Genomic DNA, 23,834 nt, shown 5'->3' on the forward strand with positions numbered 1-23,834 from the left:
CATCACAAATTGGCCCGCCATCATTAAAAAATAAAACACTGTGGTTTATGTTCCATACCTTTAAAGAAAGACATGAAAATGTAATATAAACACTTATGGTGGACAGATAATAAAAGAATATAAACAGAAAAAAAGTCAGAAATGACAAATGCCACCACATATTAGATCCTCCCTAATACCTTGTATTATTAATGAAGTGAATAATGATGGATGGATGGATGGATGGAATATTTAGTTTACTTAACACTTTTACCAAGCAGCCCTTGTGTATATATATATTTATTTATATTTAAAACAGTACAGTGCAGTCTTGAAAAGTAGTTACTTAATGTACAGGATTAAGACCTGGGATGGGTACCCATTAGCAGTGAGCAGCTGGGCATTATGTTAATATATTAAGGTGCTGACAGTGTGTGAGCAGGAGCAGGATGAGGTCATGAGTTCATTCTGCTAATAAGACCATACTCCCCATGAGCTGCTGGGATTAAGAGCTATAATGTAACTTCACTGAAGCATGTAATGTTACTGAGTACACACACACACACACTGTCTGAAACCGCTCATCCCAAGTGGGGTCGTGGCGAACCGGAGCCTAACTCGGCAACAAGGGCGCAAGGCTGGGGGGTGGAGGGGGCGCACTCAGGACAGGACGCCAGTCCATTGCAAGGCAACCCAAGTGGGACTCAAACCCAGACCCACCAGAGAGCAGGACCTGGCCAAACCAGCTGCGCCACCACGCTCCCCTCTACTGAGTATACAGTACATACAAATATGAATTGCAAAAGTTTTCGGACAAGGTGAAAGGGGCTGATTAATCTAATGAAATATTGTATGCTTAATAAAGCAGCAACACATCCACTAAAAATACAAAAGTGGCTTATATAGCATAATAAAAAGACTCCTCCTGATATTTTAAACCCATGTAATACAAGATACCCAATGCCTTTAATTTTCAACAGAGTTCCAAAAAATTGACTGGACTCTGTATTTGTGTTTCTTTTGCATGCATTGGAGACTTTTAATGTTAGTGCACAGAAAATCAAGAACATGCACACACACACACACACACATAAAACAGGAGTACTGCACCGCACTGCTGTAAATCTAGTAAATTAAAAAATAAAAGTATACTTGCTCTCATCTGTTTAAATTTCAACAGTGTAATTTGGGTTAAACTGTAAACTAGAGCATTACTTTAATGTATTTTTAACCATGAAATGTGTTAAGTCATGGAATAATTAAAATGTGTAATAGAAACCATAATATGGTTTGTCCCACCACCAGAACTACTTACCTTTGTATGAAGCAGTATTGTCTTGACTGAGACACCCAGCATAGTTCAATTGGACCAAGAAACAATATTAGCTGAAGAGGGATGATTGGTCAGTCGATTCAGAATGTCTGTAGCTCTCTTATGAGACAGGTGGTGGACTTCTTGTGTCATCAGAACGTCTAGAGCTCGTACCCACAAAGACTGCGTGAGATGTTGAGTGTCAGACAGCTGTGTTTGTGTCAGTGTCTACCAGGATGCTCCACCTTTCATGCAACATGGAAGCTTTGTAAGGAATGTAGGTACAGTGGTTAAGAAAGAGTAAAATTCCAAATGTTCAAATGTAATTTTATACAATATTCAAATTACTTCAAATAAAAGTATCAGATTAGCATCTAAAACTATTCCATTAAAATGACTGGATCAGAGTGTGTTATGGACATAAAGACTGCTTCTGAGATTTAAGTTCTGGGTAATTCTATTTCAAGTTACTTTATTCTTTGTTTAACATAGGTACAACACTGAATTTTTTTAAATCCACAATTACAATAGAAAAATGCAGCAATATGCTGCATATAAATGTGATACATTAAAATCAGTATCATACAAAGAAAAAACTACAGGAATGTTATCCAGAAAGTGACATTTCAGTTTGTGTAGCAGCCATAGCAAAGAGCAGGCAGGAACTGATAGGATGAGCAATGAATGAAAAGATCCGCACAGTTTTAATCTCCAACACTGATCCGATAACAGCGCGCGGCTTGGGAAGAGACTTAACAAGAGCAAATCTGTGAAATGCACCCTATATTCACATATGAAATAAATATATGCTTCTGTATCAAGCACAGCATGTATGTATCAGTAAAACCACAGATTTGGGCAGTGAAACATGAGCATTATGAGCTGAAAATTGAGATATCGGAATACCATGTGTAATGCAGTAAAAGGGTGAGGAGACCTAGGTTTTGTGGTATGAGACCACAAAGACGGGGTAAATATCCTGGCGTGAAATTATAAAGAGCAGTTCTGTCTTTATATTGCTGTGAAACAGATGTTATACACCGGGTCTGTTAGCCCAACACAGAAAATCAGACAGATAAATAAAGCTCAGTTTCCCGATAGACTTTCCTATGGTTCTATGAACATATATTTACATTTTATGAAACAAAAATGTATAACATTTTTTTGTATGCATACTTAGCCTCTCACAAGAAATAAGTTAGCTATATACAAGTTTCTCACGCACCGTTTCTGCCTCGTCAGTAAAGCTGGCCTTTCCTAAAACACAATCAGTGTTTCTCCGTGAAAAGGATAACATCATTATGGGAGACTGTTCTTCAACGGACCTGTCAATGCAGACCAGCACCCTTGCTGGTAACGCAGTACAATATATACATTGGGAAAAGTGGTCTTCATTCTGGAACATGAGTCAGTGATCCTTTTGCTCAGTCTGGGAATCATCTGGACTCATGCAGCTAACAGATGTATCTCTGTGTGATGTAAAGAGCCTCAGGAGCGCTGACTGTATTGTGCTTTGAGTGCTGTGCGTCTCTTCGTAGCTTGGAGGGAGTGACATCTGGGCCGAAGTCTCTTACAGCACTGCCACTGTCTGGATCCTTTCCATGCTGCCGCCAAGTACAGTATGTACCTGCTAATGTGCAAGGAAGCCCGGTGAATTCCATGTCACTTGGTCTTGAATTTGAAGGAGGAGTAGCTGAAAGGAACAGTGGCCGGGCCCTTGGTGGAGCCACATGTCAGCGCTGGTGAGAGCCTTAGGCTTTGATATCGGAGAAGCTGGCGCAGGTCTCGCTACAGCTGGAGGAGGTACTGAGGTTTCCGGAACCCTCTAAACCATAACACACAAATCAAAGTTAGTGCTCAAGTATGTTTTGCTAAAAGGTCAGACATCATGCGCAATCATATTTGCAATAGTAGACTGAATACATTATAACATTAAGTATTCATACAATGTGGCCACAAAAATATATAAGGTGTTATACCAGGTGTTAGAAACACATGGTCCCACGCAAAAAAAGTTCAAAATCAAAATCACAAAGGTTTTTGGTTCTGGCTCCGATGTGGTGGAATGACCTCCCCCTCTCACTCAGAACTGCTGAATCTCTTTACATTTAAGAGAAGGTCTCAGAACTCACCTCTGTCAGTCTCGCTTCTCCCCTGATCTCATAAGTGTTCAATAAACATGTACACATTTCTTATGTTTAACAATGCACACACACAGTTTCTGAACCACTCATCCCATACGGGGTCGCGGGGAACCAGAGCCCAACCCGGCAACTCAGGGCGTAGGGGACACACCCAGGACGGGATGCCAGTCCGTCGCAAGGCACCCCAAGTGGGACCCAAACCCCAGACCCACTGGAGAGCAGGACCCGGTCCAACCCACTGCGCCACTGCACCCCCCTGTTTAACAACAGTTTGTTTAATAATGGAAAGCCTAAATGCACCTAATAATATAATGTATTGTAACGACCTGTGTTACTGTGAGTTTGAGTGGGAAAATGTTTCTTGTACATAGCTGAATTATGGTAAAATTGTAAATAAAGTGTTCAACCACATTTGGGGGTGCGGTGGCGCAGTGGGTTGGACCAGGTCCTCCTCTCTGGTGGGTCTGGGGTTTGAGTCCCGCTTGGGGTGCCTTGCGGCGGACTGGCGTCCCGTCCTGGGTGTGTCCCCTCTCCCTCACGCCCTGAGTTGCCGGGTAGGCTCCGGTTCTCTGCGACCCCGTGTGTGTGTGTGTGTGTGTGTGTGTGTGTGTGTGTGTGTGTGTGTGTGTGTGTGTGTGTGTGTGTGTGTGTGTGTGTGTGTGTGTGTGTGTGTGTGTGTGTGTGTGTGTGTGTGTGTGTGTGTGTGTGTGTGTGTGTGTGTGTGTGTGTGTGTGTGTGTGTGTGTGTGTGTGTGTTCAACCACGTAGGGGGGTGCAATGGTGCAGCGGGTTTGGCCGGGTCCTGCTCTCTGGTGGGTTCGAGTCCTGCTTGGGGTGCCCTGTGGTGGACTGGCACCCTGTCCTGGGTGTGTCCCCTCCCCCTCCAGCCTTTTGCCCTGTGTTGCTGGGTTAGGCTTTGGTTTGCTGCAACCCTGCCTGGGGTGTGTGTGTGTGTGTGTGTTCAACTCCTGGGGGGACCTGGGAAAAATAAAAGCGTGACTGTGTTTGCCAATGCGAAAGAGAAAAAGGTCTGGGGGTGCTATGCAGGTGAGGAAGGCTGGCTTGAGGTGCAGGACCTTGAGGATATGGGGTCCTTGGACCGAGAGCATTATTTGCCAGTGTTCCAATAAAACGTTCGCAATGAACGCTGCCTGCGTGTCCTTCTTTGCCCCATCCGAACCTAGAGCGCTGCACGTCACAATATGTTTGTTCATGTTGTGTTATGTCACCAATGGATTGTACTCAAGATTCACGCATCTCCATTGAAATCTGCCTTCTGTTTGTGTAATACACTTTTTGTATTGTTCTCTGAGATGTATCACTTTGGAGAAAGGCGTTTGCCTTTGAATGAATGTAAGTTTAAATGTAAATAGGAGGAAGCAGACAGTAGAGAAGAACAACATGATGGAGCGAAAAAGAACATGTTACCTGAACTACTGAGGGACTGCAGGGACTTGGACTGCCTAAGAGACAGCAGGTTAGCAGCTGGGACCCAGACTTCTCTGTTGCTTGTTAGGTTACGCACAAGCCTGCCAAACAATCCACTGTTACCGGAGCTACATTTTAACAGAGCAAAACGAGTGACTCTCCCATGCAAACTTGCTGAAATGTTGAGCCTGATACGCTGAAAAGACTGTCAGCATTTTAATGACAGCAGAAGTTTGCTCACCATTGTCCATCAGTTCCCTCCTTGATCAGCTGCACCATGTCCCCGATCTTCACGAACAGATCTTGGGGCTGTCCCCTGTCACAGTCAGCCACCACAGTGTACTTGCCTCGAGACTGGGGACAACGTGGAGGAGACTGGTTAGAGCACATGGTGACGGACTGAACAAAAGATGGTACACAGTAAATATCTTCTGAGAGATGTAGAAAAAAAACTTCAGGGACAAGAAAAAGTGCACGCTTGGCCTCTTCTAACGGTTCAGGTAAGAGCTGAAAAAGTGCACGTTTCATGCGTTGAAATTTCTTTTATTTCCCAAATTAAAAAATGAAAGCAAGCACAAAGAATGCAGAAGGACAGATGGAGACTAGACATTCCAGCTCACAAGTTTCTTTCCTCCTTCATCCTCGGGGTCAGAGTTCAGGGGGTCCTCGGTACTTGAGTAGTCATCATTCTCCTCTGAGGGTTCTGTTGAGAGCGAGGGCTTGGGCCACCCTGGTGGATGGAAGGAGAAGAGGGTTTGTGGTTTCTCAATGCCATGTTCTGTGGTGAGGAGATTATAGTACTAAGGGCTTTGAATCACATATCCAACACACAGCTACTGCTATCGTTTTAGTATCTTGAGTCTGATCAACGGTGTAGTGCAGCACGCGAGACCTCATGATGTATATCTTCTTCAAGCACAATGACAAATGTGAAAAATCAGAGGTGTGGGCATTTCTGGCGGAGTGTGAAAGTAGTGGGGGCTATGGAATAGAATACCTCTGAAGCCAAATGGAGTAGGGTCACTTTTAATTTCATGGCGTTTGTGTTTGTTGCCTGGGCTAGTAGGAGATCCTGGCAGTCGCGTGAGACAAGAGAGACAGGAAGAAATCAGATCAAGAAGAAAAGAAGCAGGTAAATGAGTCTTAAAAACACAGGATGCCATGTGAGCATTGTCACTGTTGGAGATGAGTATTACTGTGTTTGTCATGTTACATGAGGAAGTGGATATCAGAGTAGAGCTCATGCATCCACCTGAAACTAGGCAAGGAACTTGGTGCAACATGGGACCCTCACCTGAAGAGATTAGAGTCACGCACCATACTTTAAGATATGGGAATGTTGATCAAGCAAATATCATGAGGCATTAATGGGTCAGTTCTTTTAATAAGATATGAGCTACACTATAGCTGCTGTATCTACATGATACCTGAAAAAGAGAGGAGCACCATGGGTAATGTGAGGCTTTTAACATCAGGATGTTCGATCTCTGTCAAAGGAAGCACGTTATATTTTATATCTTAACAAAGAAGTGGGACTTGGGACCTAAATCGTTTTTTACAAATGAGGCTACCACAGCAATATAACAGCCGTTACCATAATGCTGGTAAATTATGGTAAAAGTTTAGATGCTATGGTAAAATAATTTTTTTTATCTGGCATTCATTTCACTGGAAAAATAACTGGCATAACTTGTCTCTGTCAAACACCATATTTTGAGTAAACTAAATCAAAACGTGGTGTAAAGAGTGAAGAGAATTTTACTTCTAACACATTTTATTGGTTTCCTTCGTTATATATACAGCTTGTACCGTAATAAGAAAGGGTGTTACATTTGCAGGCAGTATGAAGAGCTGACATAAGTGGTGCAATGAAAAAAGCAGTGAAAATGTAGCATCACTTAAGGCCATGTTTTACCTTTCTGACTCTTCAGGTTGCTAAAGCCCTGCAAAGTAAAGCGTTTTTTAGCCACAGCGGCCCTGTCATTGGTGGGGCTTGTGACGGTCTCATCTAGATCAGCACACATCGTGAACAGTGGGAAGGATTGGGGGCGTTTGTGAAAAAGAAAAGGACAGAGGAAGGTGGTCAGACAAGAGAAAGAGCAAAGGGAACAGATTAGTCCTTCCAGCCGTGGAAAATTAGGAGAAAAGCAAAAGGAGATCATGCATCAAATAGAAAGACTGCCAAGGCTCAGATTCAGAGCACAGATTGAAACATGAGCTGGGAGACTTGGTGATGTTGCAGGAAAAGCAGAAGGTCACAGTCCCTTTCACTTTTCTCTCAATTACAGCAGAACTACAAAAAACAGTATTTTATTAGATAAATTAATATGCAGTCGTCTCATGTTTGCAGTTCTGTTCTGGCTTCTCACCTCTGCCCTTGTCTGTGCTGGTTGGGGAGTTCGAGGGGTTGGGATCTGGGCTGCTAGGCTCAGCCCTCCTTTCCTCTCCCTTCTTTGTGTTCTTCTGACAATTTTTTAATGGGCTGTGAGGGGAAAAAACTTCTGTGACATCCATCCAGTTCTACCAGATAAAGTCCTAAAGCGAAAATTGTCATTTCCCGTTGTATTTCCTCTCAGATGTGTGTTACTTTGGAGAAAAGTTCTGCCAAATGAATAAATGTAAATGTAAAATGCCATCAAGTCGCTCAGTATGTTTCGGATGACAGAAACACTATGTGACCACTAGTGTGTGGGACCTCCTCAAAATTCATACATCTTATTCACCAATTTCTAATAAATGCTTGTTTGATGCACAGTTGCTGCGCCGTGTGCTGCCCAAACAGCAAACAGTCAAAATAAAAGACACAAGAAAAATAAAGATATGGAGATCGCAGGCACAGGCACCCATTATTGCAATGGGTAACGTGTCTCTGTGGAAATCCTCGTAGACGAGAACAGTCTTGTCTCACCTGACGCTAACAGGTGCAGGGTTTATCACAGAGAACTGAAGCATCTGGTCTGAAAGCCTTTGCTGGCTGGCCTCTGGAATGCAGATTAGAAAAAGTTTTATGAATACAAACGATATTCCGATGAAAAATGCACATTTAAAAATGATCCAAAAGAGACATGTAATATTTATTTAAAATAAATACCTAAAGACAACAGGGAAATAAACATAATTAACAGCCATTCCCTTTATAGTCAAAGTTGGTTATTAAAGAACTTATTTATCTGACATTGTGCTTATTTCATTCCACAGCAATTACTGAACAAAAACCCGGTCCTTCTCCCATGGAGCACTACAGTGAATGAAAATTCAGCTCGTACCCCTGCAAGCTTTCAGCTGCCTGGTTAGTACCTTACGGATTTCATTCACCCATGCTGTTTTAACGTCAGCCGTTGGGGCCTGAAAATGGAACGCATTTTTTTCAGAACGTACATATTTTTTGACCGAACTCGCTGTAAACCTTTTCTGAAGTTCTGACTATTACAATCCGTTGGCTCGCCTCCTCTACCTGAACGATGTAGACCTCCTCTCGAGAGTTGCACCAGATCTCAAACTTCTTGTTGTCTCCTTTTGCATTTTCTGTGATGCCCACAGCACTCATCTGTAAGACAAAGCAGATAGGAGGGACTGAGCCATTGAGAAGAACAAGAGAAAATTCAGTTTTCACTATTTATTCAGCTAACGGAACGTACCGATTCAAACTGGGTTAAGTACCCTGTGTCGGTTTTGGACCGCTATTCTTTAGGCTGCCAGTCTGTGTCTGTGATTCGCCATGTTACCTGCAGGCCACCATGTGTCCTGGAGTGAATCATGACTAAGCCCTCAGTGACTAAAAACATGAGGAAAAACAGTGGTGCTTGTAAACATATATTTGTGAGTCTAGCACCTAATCTGTTTCTCCTTCGCCCTTCCTGTCTGAGTCCTAGTCTAGCACCTCGCACTCACGCTGAGGGAGTGCTTGAAGCTGTAGGAAGGGGCCTTCTCGTAGCCCTCCCCGTTCTCCTCCCTCCTCTTGCAGAAGAGCAGGGCCTTCTCATGCAGGAAGAGGTGTCTCTGCATGGGCTTGAAGCGGGCCAGGTCCTTCACCTTGGCGTGGCCCTTCTTGTGCTCAGTCCACACACTGAATGAGCCTTGCATCAGCAGCCTGCCCAGGTCGCTCAGGTTACCCTTTCAGGGAGCGGAGTTTGACGGTTAGAGTCTGCACTGGTCACCTTTCATCTCCCTGCCGTACGTGGAAAATACTTAGAGTAGACTTGTCGATAAAAACTTGACTTTACATCTAAGAGACGTATCCTCGGACGTAAAGGAGTACACGTTATGAGCAGTGCGCACGATAGCCTCTCACCTCATATCCTGTGATAGCGATCAGGTGCATGGAGTCATTGACAGCCTTCAGAATACCTAGGATGGCTGCGAGTGCCTCCTGCAGGTCCTCTTCTCCCTCACAACCCCTACTGTATTTCAGCATCTCCTAGCAAACACAGGCATAATCACAAATGAAGACCATAGGAGGCTATTATATTATTCTCTTCATTATATAGTTGAGGTGCCAGCGATGTGTTCAGCAGTATAACTAAAATCTCACACAGCATAGAACACGGCATTACAATAAGTAGAGCAATTCGATACACACAAACTATGCGTTGGGGATTCACTACTTCAAGTTAATCCATGGGACAGACAGAGAACTTACTCTCAGTAAGAGCTGGTATTTTGTTATCCTCTGCACAGGTTTCAGGAGATAGGAATCCAGCCCCAGTTTATGTTCTAGCTTTTTCTGACACTCCTGTTTCAACCATATAAAAGGTACGGAGAGTTAAGCAAGAAGATCAGCAGACACAGGTGTAGGAAAGAGAGGATCTGCCAGGAAGAAGAAGGTAAATGCGGAATACCTGGAAGAAGGCGCAGTCAGAGCACTGTCTCCACAAACTTTCTGATCGAGGTTTGTTCTGACAGTACTTTTCGTAGATCTGTAGGTCGGTCATCTGAGAGAGAAGAAAACTCTCAGTTCCTTTGCAGATTGTGAACAGTGCCATCCATACTCAGTTGCACAGTGTCTCCTCTCATAATTTGTGAAGTTTGGGAGTTTGCATGTCCTCCCCATGTCTGCATGGGTTTCCTCTGGGTGCTCCGGTTTCCTCTCACAGTCCAAAGACATGGTGTTAAGGTCCCCCCGTAGTGTGAGAGTGACAGAGAGAGTGTGTTCCACTGATGTATGGATGAGTGACCCATTGTAAGCAGTGTATCTAGCAGTGTAAGTCACCGTGGTGAATAAGGTGTGTGGTGTGATAACTCCACATAGAGTTCATTGGAAGCTGCTTTGGAGAAAAGTGTCTGCTAAGTAAATAAATTTAAATGTACATTTCAATATGTATATTGTTCTTGTCACTAAAATCCTTGTACTTCATCAGCTTCAAGCCAAGCTGAAGACCCACCCTTTGAAGAAAACAACAGCCCACCAGCTCAGGACATTCTGTGTATGTCTCCAACTCTCTGAGAAAAGTCCTGAGAGAGAAAACAGAGGAAGTGAGTGAGAGACAAAAACAGGCCTCTTAACTGTAACTTGGAACCTCTGGATGAAACAACAGTAATGCAAAGTATTTTGAACTGGAGGCATCTTTCTGATTTTTTTACACCATCATAGATCTCAGTAAGGTACAACCGACAAAGTACTAGTAACACGTTCAGTACGTTGTCCCACATATTTCGTCAACCTACTGGTGCTAAGATCACATCAGAAACATCCTCAATTTTGAAAGCACAAAGTCCTCAATGGCAGCTTCCTCATCTCTTCTCATTTTGGCGTTTATGATTTCAGCTGGGTACTTTTCCTTTAACTTTTCCTTTAACTGGAGCAATCCCAAAAGCCTTGCAAAGATTTTTTTGGACGATGAATTTTGTTTCATCGAACGAAAAAGGTGTGACACTAAACTCTAACAGAAGCTCAAGCAGAACATTTCTATCTGTAATCAATGCCACAGCAACATCAGTGGCATGAATTACCGCTTGTGGAAGTGATATATCTCAGACATGTTCCCAAAGAGGACCTCCTTCTTGTGCAGCAGCACGCTGGGAATGAGGTGTGTCATGGTGGGGTTGTCCATCTCTGCAGCATAGCCCTGAAACGTGGCACATGTCATTTAGGATGGGTGAGATGTGTTCTGAACAATCTACTGAATACTGATATATCCAGCAGTTCATGAAGAAAGAGGGGAAACTTTGCGGGATAATTGTCAAAAACCAGAAATAATGACTAAGAGCTGAGGGAACTTGATTTCACAGATGGCTTCATGAATCTGAGATAAAGGGCGTGGGATACTGAGAGATAAAGACGTTCTACTCACCTGGAGCACACAGAGTAATTCCTCTACATACGCTCTTTCTGTCTCCAGCAGTTCATTCATCACGTGTCTACAGACAGCAAAAATTTACCTATAGCTTCTTGCGTCCATAACTCCTGTTTCCTGCATTACTCACCACTTTTACCTTTCTACTCACTTTCTACTCACTTTTTACTTGCTTTTACTTTTTTACACAGCTGTCACACATTAAATTCATACAGTCATTGTGTCAGTAGCTGTGCCATGTACTGTGGCTTTCAGTATGGCTAAAGGGTGGATTTTCCTATCCCTTCCAACTGTTAGTATAATGTTTTGACACTAGGATGCTTGAGCCTCGAACATGCTGAGCCTCACCGCCGCAGTATGGCCAGATTCTCCTCTTCATCTGACAGAGAGGCCTGTTTGCCAGAGCCACGTAGGGTGACCTCCACCTGGGGATTAACAGGGAGCAGGAGCCACTGAGACTAAATGCAGACCAACAAACACACTCCAGATACCTTAAAGACACATGCATCACCCTGCAACACTGTTCATTGGTGATGAAGGGAGGTGACCACAGCAATGACAAAGCTCAAGTAGGGAAATCAGCCCTTGCCTTTGAGCAGCTGCCTTCATTCAGTGGGTTTGCATCAGTTCTGCTTTTCTCATGTCCTAGCCGGACTGAAAGAGAGTGTGGACAAGCACTGAAAGATACTCTTCCCGTTATGATCAGAACATGTGCAATAAAGCTGTAGAGAACAATAAAATAAGATACACGGTACAGCTCTTCTCCGACTTACAAACTTTCAAGTGACAAACATTTTGCTTATAGGAACATTTCTGAGGGATATTTAGTATTTGTTTTTCCATAAAACAGATTGCTGTCATTCCAAATTAAGTCACACACCAAAGGACTATTAACAAACAACTTTCATCTCTGAAAAATCTTTGAAATTATGCTTTCATTTCTTATTGTGCTTGTACTGGTTTTCAAATGAATTTTGCATTTTGTGTGGGGTAAGAGGAAGGATTGAGGAACTTCAGGTGAGCCCCAACACCTTATTCTAACTCTGGCAAAGGTTCTTAACTGGGCTTTCATATTTAAGCCATATTGTAAGAACTTCTGTGAGATTAAATCCCTTCAACAAAAAGCACAAATAGTCTGGTTTAGTCCCAGTCTCCAGGACCCAGTTGCACGCGAGTTGACCCAGCTCAGCACAGGAGGGGCTGTCAAAGATCTGCTAAATGGAAGAGAGACAGCCTCCTATGCCATTCTGTCTACATCCGAAAAAACCCACTGTTGCCTCCCTCCCAGCTGTTTACCTGCTTACCTGATAAAGGAATTCGTCTGCTGTGGCAATGGGTTGCTGACATTTACACTTTTATTTAACAAACACTTTTCTCCAAATCGATGGATAATTAAGAGTCAATAAAAGTATTTTACCAACAGATAGAGTGATCTGTCTAATCTGTTTAAAAAATTGTGCTCTTTACCAATTCTATGTGCATTTACCTGTGTGATGGATGGTGATTAAACAGTGGCATTAGATAAACCATCCCCACTTTGAGAATTGCACATTCATGAGCTGTATATTGCTTTAGACAAAAGCATCAGCTAAATGAATAAACAGAAACATTAGCATGGAACTGATTGTCACATCAACATGTATTACTATAACATCCCAATATGGACATATAGGTGTTAAACTCACGTGCAGAATGAAAGTACGAATGCACAGAATAAGTTGGGAATCAGAGTGCAGGAGAAACAGAGCAAAGTGAAGAACAGCACATTTTAAACAAAGACCATGAATAGAAATGGACAAGCACACCAAAACAGGGCTGAGACACAGAACCAGGACAGGCGTACCATGGACAAGCACAGTCAAGGCACAAACTTAGGACTGGAACAGAACCACACTGTGATAAGAACTCTGGAAACCAGCAAGCAAACAAGGCCTGTTGGGGACTGCGAGGCAACCACAGTAAATAGCTGATCAAGTGTCCACAGCTCTGCAGGCTTCTTGTTTGGCTTTTAGAACCTCTACAATTGCTTTACTAACAACAGCTATGTTGCCTTCTGGCAGGCGATTTGCAGTCAGACCTCTGATGATTATTTTCATTAATGCTCATGGCAGACATGAAATTGTTAACAAGCCCCTCTTCTGCTCTGTGTCACTCAAGTTATAAACTTTTTGGGCAAAGTACCAACTCTCTGTCCCAGTTAATTTGCTAAATTTGTAAGCAATTGTCCACAGTTCATGGATTATTAGTTGAATCAATATGTACCGCAGCATTTTTCATAAATCTACCAACAGATGGAGACAAGGCTGTAATACTAAGAGTGAGAGCAATGCTTAATAGCAGGTGGTGAGGTGAGGTAGTGAAGCTCATTCTTGTGGGGCTCACCAGGAGAGGACAACGGTGACTTGATGAAGGCCTCGGGCCTTGGGGCGACAGGCTGAACAGGGCGCGTCTGCTTTGCTGCCAGCTTCTTGAGACTGACGCGGCGCTTCTCAAACATCTCCTCCATGGACACCTGTTTGTGAAACACCCTCTCCACATGCTCCTACCAGGACCATTAAGGAAACACCAGAAGAGAACAGCAGTCAGACAAAGGGCTAGCTGTTTTATTTGCCTTTCTGCAATTTCTTTCAGTGGAAGCTTTACCTTAAATTCAGGACTGAGCACAGAGTCATAATTCCTCAAAATGGCATTGATGTCTAGGAGTGTATTGTGGTGTCCAGCTGTGCTAAGGTAGTGCTCTATCTCTTGCAGTGCAGACTCTGCTCCATCCTGAGACTGGCATTTGTCCACAGGTTGGGAAGCCAGTAGGTAGATGCCATCCTCGCACCACTTGGCAACCTTGACATAAAACAGCAACACAGTTAATCATTTCAGAGGGAAAGAGCAGAATGTGCTTAGAGATCAACTGATGGAAAAACTAAATGAAAGCTAAATTATTACATTACATCATAGCACAAATAATGCTGAGAAATGAAACAAACACATTGTGCAAATTCAAATGCAAACTGGAAATAATGAACTCAAAGAATTTCCATGCTAGATATTTCCATGCTAAACTAAATATTTCTTCTTGTGTGAACAAGGAATACATCCTCAACAGCTGCAATATTAATACTCCTAACTCACTGTTACAAAATACGTTTTGAGTTTTGCAGAAAAATTTCATAGTGCATCTCCAGATGGCTGCACAATAGTGTCAGTAGCTATAATGACCCCCAGTCCTCTTGTTTGTTCAGTTTAAAACACCAGAGAAAATGTGGTCTTCCAACTCTTTGTGTATAGTGCACCCATCAAAAGCATGTGAGCAGTGTGAGTGCAATGCATGGCGTCTGAGAAGGGCTTGGGTCACCTTCTCCAGGCTCTGGTGTAGCTCCATGGCCTTCAGCAGGTGGGCCTTTTTGGCTTTCAGGTTGGTGTTGAGCTCCTCGCTGGTGGCACGCAGCTCATGGCACTTGGGTAGAATTGAGTCCACAGCGTAGTGGGAGTTCTGGACAAGCTGGTCACCCTCAAAGGCCAATGCCTGGGATTGCTCCAGAACCTCCTGTACACACAGATATACTGATTTGGCGGTAGCAGGGTGTGTTTATTGTTTTATGTACAGAAGCAATAGGAATTCAATGATATAACAGTGTGTGGTCTGAACTGTGCACTGTGAAAGTAATATTGTGTGTTTGCCAATTATGCTGTATACGAATACAAAGCAGATTACAACTCTTACATTTGCTCTCTCCTCAAGGCTCCTGAGGTCCCTCAGAGCGTGCTCCAAATGGGCTGGGCTGAGCCCAGCCTCTGAGAGAGAAGGCGACTTTAGGTGCTCTGCCAGCTGGTCAAGTTGGGCACGAACCTGTTCACACAGCAACAGGTGCAGTTAGCATGTACCTCTTCAGCTGGGTGTGTTACCTGGCCAGCGCCCCTACTTCACACCCACCTCCCGGAAGCTGTGTTCGAAATGTCGAAGCTGCAGACACTCTTCCAGCCTGGTCTGATGGCGTCCCCAGAACTCGTCAAATGCCGCCTCTGTCTCATCTAGCTGCGAAAGCAGTCTGCAGAGGAAGAAAGTTTGAGGGAAAGCAAGTTCACACTGAAGGTGGTCCAAGTGAGTCAACTAAAATGTACACAGTCTATGAAAAACGACTAATAAGAGGCAAAGTCAGAACCAGAATTGTCAGAGGCCCCTTACCTCTGCACTGTGGACAGGTTCTCCAGCTCATCCTGGTTCATTCTGTAATCTGGGTCCCTCACCAGTGGCTCATTGATGCTCTCCAGCAGTGTGTTCCCCTGGCTCAGGGCATCCATGAGATCCTCCTATGCAGAGACAGATTCAGAAATACAAGCCATATAAAAGAAATCTCTGGACCACTTTATTTTACTTCTCAAAAGTATTGTAACCAATTATGCCTAATTAATACTTGGGTAAATCTTTGGTGAAACACCTAAGCGTGTCCCCATAACCTGCCTTCATTCTGTCTTTCTTCTCTGTGTGGCTTTCCAGGAGGCTGTTGGTGGCCTGGATGTCATTAGGAAGCTCAGTTTCCGCCAGTTCTGTCCCAAAGGACTGCAGCGCCTGGGCAGTCTTTTTAACCATCAGAGCAAAGCCCTCAATGGCCTGCGGCAACAGGGACAGGGTTAGACCTATGCCAGTTTTTTTTTTTAAAACATTTCCACTATCACATAGGTGTGTACTCTGGAAGAAGACCTTCACAAACAATCCGTACCACAGAAAGCATTTCACTGGTGTATTAAACCAGTGGAAATAATTCCAGTCATGGCATTTATATTTTTGTGCAGTACAATTTAGCATATTGAACTTTAATTTACTTGATGAGAAGACAGTTTTCATTAAACCCCTAAAATATACGTGCGTACTGAGTTTGTCTGTCTCACTGTCACAGGGTCAGGTATCACTTACAGTTCGGTGCGATATCCACTTCTCATGACAGTACTCCTGGGTTCCGCCCAGCTCCTGTGTCAACTGGGTCCGGTTGATGTAGCTGTGGAGCTCAGTGACCGAGCTCAGCATGATCACCTACAACAGGTGACAGGGATACGTGACACATGATGCATCTTCAGAACACCCCTCTCTGTCCTGACCCCACTGCTGCAGCCTACAAATCCTTCATTTTCTTTATCTAATGATACAATGTACGTACCTCCGAGCTATATCACACTATTGCACATCTACAGATAAAAAAAGCACAACTTAAAAACATCACGCAATATTAAATGTTCATGTAAAAATGTTCACATTACACATAAAGTTTAAGACTTTCATTTTATGAAGCCCCCGAGTTGTGAAGACTCCGACATGAGGACAGCTTACCGGAACCTTCATCTTGAAGTCATCCTTGTTGAGCTTGAAATAAATATCCGAAAAGGTGCGGTGGAACAAACTTGTGGGGCGCAGCACCAGTACCAGCTGTAGATTCCCTGGGAATGAGGTCTGAGGACCAAACAAAGACCGCAAATGAGATGACTGCTTCTGAATTAGCAGCCAATTCTAAGGACAAGAAGATTAGCCGGTGAGAATAAAGAATTCACAGCAAAAAAAAAAAAAAAAAAAAGAAAAAAACAGAAGTGGGCCCTGAATGGTTGTCAAAATCTCTTGATTTTTTCCTTTTGTCAAAGAAACCCTGCTCATTACTTAAGGGTAAGAGCAACACCTGTCTTTAACTTGTGGATTGTTAAATGACCACACAGCTCATCATTTATTCAATATATTATCTATAATATATTGAGCACCTGCTCTTACTGTATAACCAAAGTGAGTTTAAAAGGGACATTTCTGGGACACAGAAGGCACGAGAAAACTATTTATCGTGGGGGTGTCTATGGACATTGATGTGCAAGGGCTGCAGTGAGTGAGGAGCGCTATGGGTCAAGGCCAGCCAGTGGAGGAACCACCGAGGAACACAGAGCTCAGTGAAAGGGGGGTACAAAGATGTGCTCCTTGTCAAATACTGACTACGTATCATCTCACGTTCCACACAGATCATTCCTTCACAGACTCACTTTGGAGTATTTTCCTGGAATTCTATGAAGGTGTCATGTCTGAGTCTCAGTTACACATGACAGAAAAAGTGAAAACTAACCAGCAGCTGAGCCTCAGCCTAAAGTAACCCAGAAAGATTTCTTCTGGAAATCAGAACACTTTTGTTTTCATTCTTTCTCACAGACAGTTAAAAATGAAATGGCCTGCAGACTAATTAATTAATATGTAAATTTGCATATCCTCATGGTTCGGTGAGTGCATTTCCTTTCAGTGAGCAGATGGGATTTTACCTGCTGCATAGGGAAGGAAAATTCTGCCCATTTCTCTCCCTTTTCTTTAAAGAACTATTATATCTAATGATGGCGAAATGTTACGTGCGTCATCTGTTCACCAAAAAAAAAAAAAAAAAAAAAAAATCAGAAAGGAATGATATTGTCCAGGTAATTTGTTGAATTTCATCAACTGAACGATTGCTGAAAAATGTGTTAAATGGCTTAAAATGTGTTAAGCTTTGTGCATGTGTGCATGGCATACACTTTTGTACACATTCAACAGCATTTTCCTTTGGAAAAATATCGGCTAAATTGACAAATATAATGTAAATACTGTAATGTCGTGGAAATTAATTCATTGCTGGATAAATAGTTTATTTAAAATTGTTCAGAGTGAGGAGGTGGTATCCCTGTGTGACACCTGTAGGCATAGCTGGTTGCTGACAAGTTCTCTAAGCGTGCACATTGCTGTTTAAAAAAAAAAAAAAAAATTGTTACAGTCTGCCTTTGCTTCTCATGTTTGGACATCTCCCACTCTATATCAGTCGCTTTCTCTTTGTCTGTCTTCTCCTCTTTCACCTCTTTCTTTTTCTCTGTTAGGCAAGGGAGGAAACAGAAGCGATTTGCCATTGCCTTCTTTCATGCACATCTATGGAGTAGAAACATGGTGAGGGCACACAAACTTTGTATTCTGTGAGCTTGGTTCCAACACTACACCTATGGAGTAGCTCAGGAGCATCAGCATTACCCATTGCGTTACCATGTTCTACCACAAACTGCTTAGAACCTGCAGAAATAACAGTAGGACCTGAATCGAGAATTTCATTTATGTAATAAATGTTGTCCACTGAGTGGATCACAACCTGGCTCTTTCTTCAGTGGTTGATTTTTTTCACAGTTTTGGCTGAGCAGTTACAAAGACGGGCAGCAAGGTGGCACAGTGAGTAGCGCTGCTGTCTCACAGCACCTGGATGGTGTGAGAAGATCTGGGTTCGATCCCTGCTCAGTCTGTGTGGAGTTTGCATGTTCCCCCCGTGTCTGCATCGGTTTCCTCCCATGGTCCGAAGACATGCTGTTGAGGTTCCCCCACAGTGTGTGAGTGACAGAGAGTGTGTGATGTGTTCCACTGATGTATGGATGAGTGACCCAGTGTAAGTAGCGTATCTAGCAGTGTAAGTCACTGCGGTGAATAAGGTGTGTGGGCTCATAACACTACATAGTTTGTTGGAAGTTGGAGAAAAGGGTCTGCTAAATAAATAAATGTAAATATGTTTGAAAAGCCTTGGAAAATGTATTGCAGGTAATTTGGTTACAGTTGTTGTGTGACTTGAGGTTTCTTAGCATGTTTGCAGAAGCTGTCTTCACATGTTGCACCACTGCTTGTGTCTCCTGGTCGACAGCTCAGTACAACTGACTGAGCTGGTAAGTGTGATGCAGCATCTGCAGCACATGTCTCTTGCTCCCCTCAGCTGGTGGCCTACACACACTCCCATGCAAAGTCACACACACACAGACATTGCAGCACACAGGCCTCTTGAGGCCCTTTTCATCTCTGTACTTCTACTTCAAGCTGCAGCTGAATAACTGAAAGAGCAGTTTGTTAATGAAACACTAAGGCCTCTTGCTGCAGCTTTTTTCTTGCCCTTAACGGTTTCTGAAGATTTCAGCAAAGAATAAATAATAAATCATCAGCACCAGATTGGTCATTATGAAAGCTCTCGTCCAGCCCCCGTAGCTCGGATGAGGTAAGAGGGTCTGTGCCACCAGAACCAGGGTAGGTACCGAGAGTATCACAAGACAGTGGCACACAAAAGCAAACATAAACATACACATACATACAATTCTTTCATTTTCATGCCAAACAAATGCTGTATGAATCTCAGAAGAAGATGTTGTGTGAAAAATTGTTTGTTCAAGTGTGGTATGAAAATATGTTCAAGTAGGTAATATGTTCAAGGGATTACTATGTTCTAGTTAATACATTCAGAAAATGTATGTTGTGCCTTGGCCTCATGTTATGTCTAACGCAACGGAAAATGTTGGTAGGGAAATGAGACGGAAAGAAATTTTGTAAACGTGGACAAATTTTTCAGAGCAGATTTCTTTTGTGTCGGATGCAAGGGAAGTTTCGAAGGTGTTGCCACACTTTATGATGACCTATGCATGAACTTGAAAATAAAAGGAGGCAATGAAAACCAGTCGGGGAGACACCCAGCTGTCTGGGGCCGTCCCATCGGCCGATGTTCTCGTGAAAAGTCTCTACGTGTCTGAGTGTTTTGTACGGCGCTCCTGCAGTTGATCGGTTCTGGGGGTAGAAAGAAAATTTCTTCCACAAAGACTACATTTTTTCCAAGAAAATCCCAGGTTCTTTCTACATTTGCATGCATTATTTCATCAGTTTTTTTTAGCATCACAATATTTCTTTTATATCTGAGATGCATTTCAAAAAGGCCATTATTTTATTCTTATCAACCAACAAAATGCATCTCTCAGAATTTGAAATAGGAAATGGATTAATAATAAGAACATACACAGCTTTTCCGATCATATATTCAAGCATCGCGAAAGATAGAGGCAGTTAACGGATGGAAAACCAGGCTGCCTTGGGACTGACTTGAGTACCAGAAAGAGAGATGTAAACTAAGTGAAATTAGTAAAGTCCCAATGGAACTACACAATTAGATTAAATTAGTTAATTGGATTGAATCTACAATTCTCTGGTGACCGAAATGGAGCTGTCCAGCGGACGATGGTACTGAAAGCTCCCAACACAACAGCTTTCTTTTTCTGATGGATCGGGAGAGAATTAAATTTAGTAACATACAACAGAAACAAAGTGCTCAGTTAAAATTAATATACAGCAGAATTTTCAACATTATAGTAAGGACAGTTTGAGGGTTTGCATCGTCAAAATATTCCTTACTGAAATTATTCCGGAGAAAAACACCAGTTCATTAGAGCTGAAGATAACAGAGCAAATAAAAGTTGGCCTTGAAAAACAAGTTTATAATTTGCCTCTAGAGGTGCATCTTCTTCCTCTGTCTTCCTGGAACATGTACTGATTCTGACACTTATATTAAAAATGTGTGCAGCTAATCTTGCAGTACTTGCCTATTTATTATTTCTTATAATAGCCAGTTTTCCAATGCTGTTTTGTAATTCGCTGCCTCTACCCACTGAAAAAAGCCGCCTAGACTGAATCCCCCCAGACTGAAAAAAGGAAAAGAGACTTAAAGCAGACGGGGGTAGAGAATGACACAATAGGCAGCAATGGAGTAGATGGAAAGACACGGTGGGAGATGAAGGAGGAGCATGAAAGAGAGACAAGGATGGAGAGAGAACAAGATATGGGGGTAGATATGAGACTGTCCCTCAGACCAACCAGATCTGGGCAGACAGAACAACAGTCTCAGTGCCAGTCATTCCTCACCCAAGGACAAACAGGGAAATTAAATTAATAACGTTGTCTGAAATGAAATAGTCCATGTAGCTCAGGTTGGTTATGAGACACAGCACCGCACCTTGGCTGCGACATCCTTCTGGATGTAGCCGTTCAGAGGAAAGAAATGCACTGTTTCCTTCAAGTATTCAGGCGGCGGGGAACATTTGATGCCGATCAAAAATCCCTTGGTGTTTTCAGTTAGAATGCTGTGATAGCAGTTCCCAGAATGCCTTTCTGTATGGCAAGACTCGGCGATCAGAAAATCAACAGAGAACAATCGATTGTCATGCTCAGCGTGCTAAGTACAAGTGGGCAGATTGCCGCCTTTTTGGAAAAGTACACAGAAGAATAAATTCCAACAAGAATGAGCTTCAGCTTCTATCAACCCTGTGCAGACATTTATCACGCAAACTGATTACAGTAAGCAGTAATATGCAGACACCCCTCTGCTTATGTAAATCTTGATTTACGTAAAAAATTCCCGGCATACACGTTACTTACGGACAGCGCTTACGCAAAACATCTGAAATCTGTTAAGCACAAGTCGAAGTAGCCAGACATGGCAGGAAGTTGTATCTTCCCGGTTCTCAAATGTTTTGAGCCATGAACCCATCTCTTCTCAGTACACACACGTTTGCTGAAGCCACTTGTCTCAAGCGGGGTCACGGCAAGCCAGAGCTCAAGGCTGGAGGAGGAGGGGACACACCCAGCACAGGATGCCAGTCCGTTACAAGGCAGCCCAAGCAGGACTCGAACCCCAGACCCACCAGAGAGCAGGCCTTGGCCAAATCCGCCGCGCCGCCGTGCCCCATGTCCTCTTCTCAGTAGCGTTGTCCTTTTTTTCCTCATATTTTTTTCATTATTTACAATGCCTGGTGGTAAAGATGCGCTTAAAGAAAAACGAGAACCGTCTCGCAAGCGTACAGCAATCGATTTGGAGATGAAATTAAACATAATAAGAAAGCATGAAGGTGGACAAAGATTTTTGTCTATAGCACAGGAACCAGGTTTAGCCGTATCGACTATAAATAGGATAGCGAAGGATGCTGCACGTATAAAGGAGCACGTGATGATGCTGAATGGTGGGGGATGAGGGGAATCTGACATGTTTACTTTTGACTTACGTAAGGGGTTGAAGAACTGTCTATTTGCAAAGTCGAGGCGTGTCTGCATTGAAGTCTTACCAATTTGACGATTTGGTTTTCTTATTGTAAAGTTAAATAACTAAAAGCAGAAGGGTGTTTGTTTTAGTTCACCCTTTTTACGAATCCTATTGAGTGCCCTGGAATTCGATCGTTGTCCATCGACATCCCTATTTCCACCCGATTTCGAGTGACTTTCTCACGTGGATCTGACAGCGTTACACACGAGTGTCTACTTACACCGATGTCAAACTTTACACTACTTCTCAGCGAAAGTCTAACTCTCTATAGTTTAACACCAGAAGACAGAGAGTAGCATTGCTCTCTCCTCTTCTTCTCAATGAACTGTGTGCTCACCGCAATCCGCAGCAGGGTCCCCTTCACAGATGTCCATTTGTCCAGTCGGCGGTCGATGACCAGGACGAAGCCAACCGCTGCAGCAGTGAGGCTGGAAGAGAACAGTTTCCTGTGATCATAGATCCGGGTAAGTGCTTCCCAACGAGGCTGCGACCGAGGCGCATTGCACACTGTGGCTTTCGCTTCCTCACAGTGATACTCTTGTCCTTCCAGTTTGCCCTCCAGGCCTCAGTGTGCTCAAGGAAGCAGGCCTGGGTTCAGATGGAGAAAAGGTCACACAGACATGTGTCCTTCAGGATGCTGCTCCTCAGAAACAAGGAAGTCGCAGACCCTCACTTGGCAGGACAGGCAATGTCTCTGTCCAGGTGCGTCACCCTATCTGTGAGCACCAAGAAGGGCTTTCTCCATCTGGCACTCCACAGCCCGTCACACTTGACTGACAGCAACAGATGGCACTTACGAACGTGCCTTCACACGCACACACACACACACACACACACACACACGCGCACAAGGATGCTGCAGGCTGAATACCTGGCTCTTTACACACACATCCCGCTGATTCCCTCACAGCAAGCAATGCACTCACTGAAAATCTCCCATCAAGGCAGAACCAGCTGCGTGTAAAACGGAAAAGGTGCGAGAAAAAAGGTGCAGCCACCATTAAGAGCACACCACGTGATAGGAGCGCTTAAGTACACAACAGCTGGCTCTGCACCTTTTTTAATGGTCAGGCCAATGGGTTCATGACAGCTGCCGTGCTCCAGCCAATAACAACCAGAGGTGGTTTGACAGGCAGCGCCGACAGAGGCTCGCAGCGACGCGGGGAAGGGGGGGTGGTCTTTCCCATCAATTATTAGTCAGGATCCACTGAGAGCTGGTGTGTAGGAGCTTCCCTGTAAATGAGCTTTTCACGGTCGGTAGCTGTGCCGACACCCGCTGCTCTTTTTCTACCCATGCTCTGCTCCCTGGACGCTGTGCTCGACACTCTCTCCTTCTCCAGTCTTCAGGCGTTCACCTCGATATCCGTGTGGATGGTAGGAGGTAGAACGGCCCTTTCGGTATTTGCTCTTCAGTGGTGTAGCTGGTAGTAGGAGAGCTTTACTACTGGATGTTATAAAAGCTAAAGTCACATATTCTACACACTGACCTGGGCTCTTCTTTGCAAGTCTGAAGGATTCCAGCTCTTTGGATCTCATTTGAGAGGCTTTTTTAAATCTTGCACTGCACTCACATACAGTTTATTCACCATAGTATTTAAAGGCTTCTTCTGCATTTAAACAACTTTCTTCTTCTTCTTTCTTCCATCAGCATTACAAAGGCATAAAAAAAACCTCTGCTTACTGCCACACCTTCCATAAGTGAGTGCGATCACAAATTGATTAAAAACGGGTAGGGGGTGGGACTTAAACATGTATCACGAAAGGTGTGCCGTCTGGCCAACAAACAAGGGTGAACTCATACAGTCATTCAAGCA

General features: G+C 43.5%; 1 protein-coding gene across 4 annotated transcripts in view; it reads right to left on the reverse strand.

Moving 5' to 3' along the window:
• Nucleotides 1–1,945: 1,945 nt before the first annotated feature.
• Nucleotides 1,946–23,834, reverse strand: part of LOC108920396 (guanine nucleotide exchange factor DBS-like) — a 45,488-nt gene continuing 23,599 nt past the window's right edge. For 2 of the 4 annotated variants that reach the window (XM_018729127.2, XM_018729126.2), the window contains exons 4-32: nucleotides 22,358–22,448; nucleotides 16,476–16,595; nucleotides 16,065–16,181; nucleotides 15,612–15,761; nucleotides 15,336–15,460; nucleotides 15,084–15,198; nucleotides 14,874–14,999; nucleotides 14,505–14,696; nucleotides 13,799–13,993; nucleotides 13,538–13,697; nucleotides 11,745–11,809; nucleotides 11,504–11,580; nucleotides 11,153–11,219; nucleotides 10,812–10,927; nucleotides 10,244–10,313; nucleotides 9,701–9,793; nucleotides 9,502–9,594; nucleotides 9,154–9,279; nucleotides 8,754–8,975; nucleotides 8,317–8,409; nucleotides 8,129–8,207; nucleotides 7,771–7,843; nucleotides 7,232–7,344; nucleotides 6,778–6,870; nucleotides 5,860–5,934; nucleotides 5,483–5,592; nucleotides 5,104–5,216; nucleotides 4,863–4,963; nucleotides 1,946–3,116 (exon numbers count right to left, since the gene is read on the reverse strand). In XM_018729127.2, the coding sequence (XP_018584643.1) occupies nucleotides 3,043–3,116; nucleotides 4,863–4,963; nucleotides 5,104–5,216; nucleotides 5,483–5,592; nucleotides 5,860–5,934; nucleotides 6,778–6,870; nucleotides 7,232–7,344; nucleotides 7,771–7,843; nucleotides 8,129–8,207; nucleotides 8,317–8,409; nucleotides 8,754–8,975; nucleotides 9,154–9,279; nucleotides 9,502–9,594; nucleotides 9,701–9,793; nucleotides 10,244–10,313; nucleotides 10,812–10,927; nucleotides 11,153–11,219; nucleotides 11,504–11,580; nucleotides 11,745–11,809; nucleotides 13,538–13,697; nucleotides 13,799–13,993; nucleotides 14,505–14,696; nucleotides 14,874–14,999; nucleotides 15,084–15,198; nucleotides 15,336–15,460; nucleotides 15,612–15,761; nucleotides 16,065–16,181; nucleotides 16,476–16,595; nucleotides 22,358–22,448 (3,244 nt within the window). In that variant the 3' untranslated portion in view covers nucleotides 1,946–3,042. The remainder of the gene's footprint in view (nucleotides 3,117–4,862; nucleotides 4,964–5,103; nucleotides 5,217–5,482; nucleotides 5,593–5,859; nucleotides 5,935–6,777; nucleotides 6,871–7,231; nucleotides 7,345–7,770; nucleotides 7,844–8,128; nucleotides 8,208–8,316; nucleotides 8,410–8,753; nucleotides 8,976–9,153; nucleotides 9,280–9,501; nucleotides 9,595–9,700; nucleotides 9,794–10,243; nucleotides 10,314–10,811; nucleotides 10,928–11,152; nucleotides 11,220–11,503; nucleotides 11,581–11,744; nucleotides 11,810–13,537; nucleotides 13,698–13,798; nucleotides 13,994–14,504; nucleotides 14,697–14,873; nucleotides 15,000–15,083; nucleotides 15,199–15,335; nucleotides 15,461–15,611; nucleotides 15,762–16,064; nucleotides 16,182–16,475; nucleotides 16,596–22,357; nucleotides 22,449–23,834) is intronic. The other 2 variants (XM_018729128.2, XM_018729129.2) reach the window with 2 other exon arrangements.

The sequence above is a fragment of the Scleropages formosus genome, chromosome 14, assembly GCF_900964775.1.
Source record: "Scleropages formosus chromosome 14, fSclFor1.1, whole genome shotgun sequence".
In the NCBI taxonomy this organism is placed as follows: domain Eukaryota; kingdom Metazoa; phylum Chordata; class Actinopteri; order Osteoglossiformes; family Osteoglossidae; genus Scleropages; species Scleropages formosus.